The 8,535-nt window shown below is 33.6% G+C and overlaps 1 protein-coding gene across 1 annotated transcript; it reads left to right on the top strand.

Annotated features, from left to right (window-relative positions):
* Positions 1–2,269: 2,269 nt before the first annotated feature.
* LOC118261980 (dihydrolipoyl dehydrogenase) lies at positions 2,270–8,344 on the top strand. The gene is made up of 12 exons (XM_035573059.2): positions 2,270–2,492; positions 3,535–3,660; positions 3,892–4,128; positions 4,478–4,618; positions 4,708–4,873; positions 4,973–5,130; positions 5,215–5,351; positions 5,428–5,515; positions 7,222–7,323; positions 7,433–7,570; positions 7,652–7,741; positions 7,857–8,344. The coding sequence occupies exons 1-12, from the start codon at positions 2,451–2,453 to the stop codon at positions 7,920–7,922; spliced, it is 1,491 nt and encodes a 496-aa protein (XP_035428952.1). The 5' UTR covers positions 2,270–2,450; the 3' UTR covers positions 7,923–8,344.
* The last annotated feature ends 191 nt before the right edge of the window (positions 8,345–8,535 follow it).

Raw genomic sequence — 8,535 nt, 5'->3', positions numbered from 1 at the left:
ATTGGTTTGATTTTGAACAGGGCCGCGCATCGTTTACATTTAAACAAGATTAAGTACTAGGTAGTAGTTGAACAATGGATTTAGTAGTTGTTTCACACATTACAGAAGTATAAATGGATCACTGAACATACATAATAATTACTCACGAGTGAATTGTTTTGATTCAAAATTGTTACAACATAGTACAACAATACGTCCAATTGCTAATCTGGCTGATTCACGCGTATTATTCCCATTCATAGATGTATTAAATATGTAATTGGTATGTCTTAAAGTCTTAACATAACATAGGTAGCTACTACATACATACTACCTTACTTCATAAAATAATCTACCTGGCTTAAACAAGTAATCTGTACTTGACCTTAGACTTGACACTTAAGTTATTAACACCTACATACTCAGTTTAAATACTTGTGTACCTACCTAAATAAGTTTATAGGTAGCTATCTACTTATGGAAATACCTATTTCTATTTTCATCTTAGCGTGTCGATAGCAATTTGCAAAATGAACCCAATGCCGTCAAAGAACTCCATTAGTCCATTCCGATTTCGAATTGAGCATTGCTAAGTAAGTACCTAACGTTTCTGAGGTCCTTTTTTTAATTATTTCTGGCAAAGTCTGAATAAACTGCTTCAGCCGTATCTATCTTGTTGCATTTCAATGATCTAGGTTACTTTTGTCGCAGGTTTTAATAGTATTCGTTATAGGTACGTGGTTAAGTAACCCGAGTCTTTTTACTCAATGAGTAACGTGGGTAAGAAATGTGAGAATGGTGTTCACTTTAGTACACATACTTAGGTATCTAATATAGTAACTAGTAATCAGGTGTCGGGTCCCTAGAGTAACGGTAGGTTGATCAAGTAGTTTTGATGAGAAAATGACCGTTGGCATAGTGGCTGGGCAACTGACCATTGCGCTACGTGTCGTCGTGTCACGAGTTCGATTTCTGCACAAAACAATTTGAGGAACCCACAGCCCACAGATTGCTGTTCCGCGACATATGAGAAAATAATAATCAGGAGCCATTATGTTAACCGTATCCTTCTTAATGGGTAATTATATATTTAAATTTAAGGAGAAATGAAAGAAATAAAAATATTAGGAGTTTTTTAACGTATAAATGTATTATGGTCAGAACATTAGCGTGGTATACATAATACCGTTTTTCGAGGTAAAATTAGGTAATAAAAGCCGCCTGGATTACCTCACTTGAACTAGGTATCAGGGTTTGATTTATAGGTGATATTCTTGATTTTATTACAAAGTAGCGTAACTCAATAATTCGTTTTAAAATAAAGTGGTTGCCTAGGTATACCTATTTATTGTGTTTCTGCTATCGAATTGAAGCCCTTAACTAAAAATTTCGGCTATGTAACGGATGAAGCTTTTGTTTACAAAATGTGCGTACCTTTCAACAATAACATTCTTACGAATAAAAATCCTATTTGCATGAGGAATATACCGTAGGATTTGGAACTAAGGTAAAAAGCTACAAAATGTTATGGCTACAGTTTTTTTTTTAGTTATTTCAGTTGGTTAGTATTACGTTTCAATCAGAACATGGTTTGCCAGGGAGTAGATATTTTTATTGTTTACACCTAAAAAGGTACCTCGGTTACTTTTACTTCATTTATAAAATCAAATAGGTATAGAAATTAAATTCTAACTCTTAAATAAAATCAGACATTAAAAATAATATCAAGTGATAAAGATAAGAGATTTTCGTAGCTACAAACGTTGGTTCACAGTAAAAAATGAAAACAGTAAATAAAATCTTACCTTTTAATAAAAACAGTCGCACTTCACTCAATTAGTTTCGATTTGTGTTATTCCGATATGTTTACGAGTAAATAATTATAGTTATAAATGTATACTAAAATCGATTTACGTAAGATAGATACGCTCGCACGTTTCGAGACACCACCAGACACCGTCCTTCGCTTGATTTGATTGATAAACAAACTTCGCATTCTAGCAGCGCGCGCATTTCTGTATTGCTATAATAAAAAAAAACTTTTTTTAATACTCGCGCTACAAAGTTACTTCTATTTCAGTTTTTATTGGTTCTTCTTTGATATTTGCATGTTACCATGAACATTTTTATTCATAAGGAATTCGGGTCGAAATCTATTGTTTTATTTTTCTTGAAATCATTTCAGCCAAGCTAATCTCTATTATTTAAATGGCAACATGTGCAGCTGCGTTCCGATTTACTTTATTCCGTTTATTACCATCAGTAGTAGTGCTATTTCACTTATTAATGTTCTATAAGTATAGCACAGAAGCAGGACGTCTGTTGCTTAAAAATAGAAATAGTAAGGAGGTGTAACTGTAACTTAATTTTTATGACGTTTATTCGTTCGATCAGTCGCCTGTCGCCAGGGTTCCGATTTTTATAAAACAAGCAATCCAGTAATTAAATCAGGGCATATTCCCGTACAAACAATGGGTTACACGTTTCTTAGAATTGCTTCATCTGCCTACAGGGTAAGATTGTAATATTTTTACTTTTTGAATTAGGTTTTGGAATGATATATTCAAAAAGCTGTCAAATGTTATGCAATGGCTCCCTTACGCACATACAAGTTTTAGCTAGAAATTTTGCACTATTTATATGCCGGCAAAAACATATTAGCTCAATTTTTCATAAAAAAACATAGATAACTGAAGTTGTAGGCATCCAAAGACTTAAGGCCCTTTATAACCTGAACTGACCTTCAAACATGTGACCGACTGTCATCAATAATTTCTTATCAAATTAGAAAAACAAGAAATCCCGATTTGTATGACTTTGATTTGTTATGTTATCTAACTGGATCAACACTATAATTTATTGCTGCTCTATATTATGTTATCAATATACTCATTTTGGTTGATGTACTGAATTTTTCGAGTTTGATAGATAATTAGGTACAATAACTGTACCTAATGATTAAAATTATTGACGGATATACCTATATTCTCTTCAAAAAGTAAAATGTGTCTCTTTTTTTATTAGGAAGGAAGTAAACATCTGATTGAATGTTAAAAATATGAAATTATTTAGAATAATAAAGTCACAGATATATTAAGCACAGGACACAGTGATGTTTGAGACAAGGTAGTATGCCATACCTACTGGTATCCAATTTGACAATTTTATTATTATAAGATCCACCAGTATTTCTATTATTGAAGTTTTATGGTCCTTAACCTTCGCATAACACAATGTTAAATAGGGAACTTAATATAAGTACTTATGTGTCATTGGGGCAGGGGAATATACTAAGTTAATGTCCATCTGGTATATTATTTTAAAATATTAGACATATATTTTCTTTTCTTACAAAATAAAGTACATTGATTATCATGACATAATGACCTCCATCTCCTAAACATAATTCCATTTACCTAAGTATTGTTTACTTATATGACAAATGGACTAATAAGAATTTTAAATTTCATACCTACAAAAAAAAATCATAATTTTTCGTATGTTAATTTTTATGTTTTTAAATAACAGGTTTAATATACTTTTTTTATTTTGCAGAAAGGAGGCCCTATTAGGAATGCCACAAGAAACTATGCCACTACTCATGATGCTGACCTAGTTGTGATAGGTTCGGGCCCTGGCGGCTATGTAGCGGCTATCAAGGCGGCACAACTGGGTATGAAGGTAAGAAAATTAAATACCAGATAAATATACACCTTTATTATCATATTGTGAAGTGCCAAATTGTTAATTTAGTATGATTGGAACTTATTGGGCAGTAAGTAGTCTTGATAAAACAAGATATTTTATTGATCAACCATATTTATTGCTACTGGCATGATTTGCAAGTAATTGAACATTATCATAGTTAATTTACATGATTGTTATAGTATGTGTTTTTTTTATTATATGTAGACAGTATCTGTGGAAAAAGACCCAACCCTAGGTGGAACTTGCCTCAATGTAGGATGCATTCCTTCCAAAGCCTTGCTCCACAACACACACTTATATCATCAAGCTAAACATGACTTCGCAAACAGAGGTATTGAAACAGGCCCAGTCAACTTCAACTTTAGCAAAATGATGGAATACAAAGTTAATGCTGTTAAGGCTCTTACTGGAGGAATTGGCATGCTATTCAAAAAGAATAAGGTAATTATTATTAAAATAGTAAAGTCCTTCAATAACACAATGGTAAAGTTTAAATATCATTGTATGGGAAATACAATTTTAATTAACCTTGCCAATTATTATTTTTCCAGTTCAATAGGCTTAATGTTTCCTTTCTTTACTTTGTAATTGAATTAATTTGGTTGGTTTGAACAAGTTACACTGAACCATTGTATTGGTTACACAATTGGAATAAAATGTTTTGTCAATTGTTGCTTAGCATTTAATCCAATTTAATTTGGGCTGAAAGGGCTTAAAGGATTAAGAGAATAATAATAATATTGAACACTCTTTTTAACTCTGTTGAGTATGTAATATGTATGTGTTTTAGGTAACATTAGTTCGTGGTGTAGGAACAATTATTAACCCCAAGAAGGTGGAAGTGAAAGGAGAAAAAGGCGTAGAAACAATCAACACGAAAAACATTCTGATCGCCACTGGCTCCGAAGTGACGCCTTTCCCAGGAGTTACGGTTAGTAAAGGAACTTTAAACTGGTTTTACATATTGAAAATGTTAAATTAATTGGTACATTAATCATATATTGTATATTGTGTAAACAGTTTGATGAACAACAAATCATTACATCTACTGGAGCCCTTTCACTGAAGTCAGTTCCCAAAAAAATGCTGGTCATTGGTGCTGGAGTCATTGGTTTGGAACTTGGCTCAGTGTACCAGAGGCTGGGTGCTGAAGTCACTGCCATTGAATTTCTTGGAACCATTGGAGGTTTGTAACAAATACATGTTCTTTATAATTACTTTAACAGTAATAAAACAAATAAATTGATTTAGTTGAACACAACTAAAAGAAGGATATTGTTTTTAGGTGTTGGTATTGATGGTGAAGTAGCCAAAACTTTACACAAAATACTTGCAAAACAAGGAATGAAGTTCAAATTGAACACGAAAGTTACTGCAGTAAAGAAAGAAGGTGGCATGGTCAAAATTGAAGTCGAGCCAGCCAAAGGTGGCGCCAAGGAAACTGTAAGAGCAACAAGTTGTTAAAAATTAAAAACATTCTGTATGCAATTATTTCAGCATGATTTATAAATATATTTATATTTTTAGTTGGACTGCGACGTTGTTCTTATTTCCATTGGCCGTCGTCCTTACACCACGGACCTTGGTCTTAAGAACGTCGGTATTGCTCTCGACGACAGGGGCCGAGTCCCCGTTAACAACAGGTTCCAGACTACAGTCCCTGGGTTGGTTAATATTTTAATTTCGTCATTTTTAGTGTATCGATTTTTGTTTTTATCTTATAATATCATACGTTTCCAGAATTTACGCCATTGGTGATTGCATTCACGGACCTATGTTGGCCCACAAAGCTGAAGATGAAGGAATTGTATGTGTTGAAGGCATTAAGGTAATTACTAACTTTTCATTAAAATAAACAACCTATATCTGTGAGTATACATGGTGTGTTGTTTGTAGAGATGAAACGGATAGCAGTTTGGCCGGATACCGGATATTCGGCCTATCACCTGGCCGGATAGCCGGATATCCGGCCGCCGAATATCCGGCGGAACTTAGCCTATTAAAATAGTAGAGGAGAGGAGACAGAGTCAGCTGTATCTCGTGCTCATGACACGTTTTGGGATTGTTTTGATGAGGTAGCAAATGAAAACAATACTGGCCAGGTTCAACGCGAAGAAAGAAACGCGATAACCTGTGAGCTGGATTTTTATCTCAAGTCAGTGCGAATTGATCGCAATCGTGACCCTTATTCTTGGTGGGCAGCTAATGCCAAACAATACCCAAATTGACAATGCCAGAATCTCTATAGAGCTTTGCCCCACCAAAAAACTATATTGTACAGGCATGCCAAATGTAGCATTCTATTGCTGCTTTATTAGTGATAACTAAAAACATGTTTAAAAGCCTTTAGAAGTTGCGGTTTTTATGTAAATCTAAGAAAAAAATACCACTTTTAGGTTAAGTACCAGTTTAGGTTAATTGCAGTTATAATGGTAGAAATAATTAAATTAAGTGCTTTATATTATTACAATGCTATCATAGGGTGTTTAGCTATGAAAGGCAGGAATGTTATCACCAATATCATCTTTAGTAATCCTACTTTTAATTCATAGTCATAACGAAACAACAATTTAAACAGAACAGACAGAGCGAATGTCAAATAATGACTTTTTGGACATAACTGGCGCACGCACGCCAATGACGTTTCGTTACATTTAATCACTAACGTTCTAACACGAAATAATAATTAGAATATGCATTCATAATAGTATATATTATAAAAAAATTAAATTAACTAACAGTATGTATTAAAACCAAATTCATATTAAAATCCGTACACATTACATTAATAAATCTTTTTTATTATTGAATAACTCGTTTTCTTCCTCGTGTATGCGTACTAAGAAACGCAGATGGTCGCCATAGGAACAGAAAATAGGCCTTGGGTTTTTTAAATTCTTTTTATTTCCTACTTTTTATCCGCAACTTTATCAGAATAATTATTAAGTAACCAAGGGTTCTATTTTCATTGCATAAATTTTGATTAATTTACTTTTCTTGTACATTTATGAAATTGAGTGGGGCAGGATCTGGCATTGTCATTTATCAAAGTTTACCAAAATCTATCTTTCAGCACCTTGCAGTAGTGTGTATAGCGAAAGACTTTTTTCTGAAGCTGGCCTTATTTATGAAGAGAAGCGAAACCGCCTGCATTTTTTCTGCATTGAGAGGAAGTTAATGCAGAAAAAATGGTTTTTATTCACCATAATTTGCCCTTAGTACAGTATGAGTACTAATTAATTAATTTTCTACTTTAAACAATACCTAATTATGTTTCTTAAGTCTTACTAAATAAAGTAAATAATTACTAAACATATTTTTTTATCCAGAACTTTTTTTATTTCGGCCGGATGTCTATCCGGCCGAATAGTAGTTATCCGGTATTCGGCCGGATAGTATTAAGGCCGCCGGATAGGCCGGATACCGGATAGTTACCGGATATCCGTTTCACCTCTAGTTGTTTGTTCTTAATAAAATATTAAAGCCAATGATTTTATTATTATCAAATCTGCTTTAAACTGCTTTGTATTTTAGGGCATGCCAGTTCACTTCAACTATGATGCGATCCCATCTGTAATTTACACGACACCTGAAGTTGGATGGGTCGGCAAATCGGAGGAAGATCTCAAGAAAGAGGTAAGCCTGTGTACCTACTTTTAACTTAATTTAAACATCTAGTTATTAGTTTATAATATGAAATTATAATATTATAATTATTTATATTATAATTTTTTTTTATTTACAGGGTAGGGCATACAAAGTAGGCAAGTTCCCGTACCTGGCCAATTCAAGAGCGAAAACTAATGGTGAACCCGACGGTTTCGTTAAAGTTTTGTCAGACAAAAACACAGACGTAATCCTCGGTACCCACATTATTGGACCCGTGAGTACATTACATATTACACAACCAATATTTCTATAATAAATACCCATTTTGCACATGACTAATCAATTTAATGAACAGGGTGGTGGCGAGCTGATCAACGAGGCTGTTTTAGCGCAAGAATACGGTGCGGCAGCTGAAGATGTCGCCAGAGTGTGTCATGCGCATCCCGTAAGTTCATTTACTTATTTCATTATTTCCGTATAAAATGTACAAGACAGCACTCCGCTTTTCCTTTCCCTTGAAGAGTTTGCGGTTTTGTTATAATTATGTACATTTGTTCCAGACATGTGCGGAAGCTCTTCGTGAGGCGAACCTTGCAGCGTACTGTGGAAAACCCATTAACTTCTAATTATAGGTCTAAATATTTAACAAACAACCCAAGAACATCCGTGTTTTAAGTTAGTTGTATAATAGATTCGCTCTAAGCAATCGTGTGTGAATCTGATTTGAATGCCATTTGGGTACTGATATATGTATGATATTGCCTTTTTCCCCCAATCATCTGCTAATTCACTTATCTCAGTGCAATTCTTTAAATAACCACGCCTAACGAAATACTATTTTATTTTTCTTATACAATTGGTGTATACACCTTTACAGATTATTTCTGATTTTTTAAATATTTTTTTTTTGTAATTCATTCCGTTTTATTTATTTTTGTTTAGTGAAGATTGCCTTGACATGCACCTTGCATTTGAAAGTAAATAATTTATACCTTGTATATTTATTTTGTAAATATAGTTTTACAAAAATACATTCTTTTATGAACGACTCAATCTTTTTTTTATCTCCGCAGTACAGTACCTTCACTGTATCGTAGCCAAGCCTAGAATCATAAGCCTAAACTGTATAAATATGCGACTCGTACGCAAACATATCGTTCCTAGAATTATCACAAAGACTGACAAATCATAGCAATCCGGACAAGACCTCGTATTGTGAGAAAGCTTTGATCCATCAAA

This window comes from Spodoptera frugiperda, chromosome 20 (genome assembly GCF_023101765.2).
Source record: "Spodoptera frugiperda isolate SF20-4 chromosome 20, AGI-APGP_CSIRO_Sfru_2.0, whole genome shotgun sequence".
Lineage (NCBI taxonomy): Eukaryota > Metazoa > Arthropoda > Insecta > Lepidoptera > Noctuidae > Spodoptera > Spodoptera frugiperda.
Note: the sequence above shows the minus strand (reverse complement) of the source record. Positions and strands in the feature narration are given on the sequence as shown.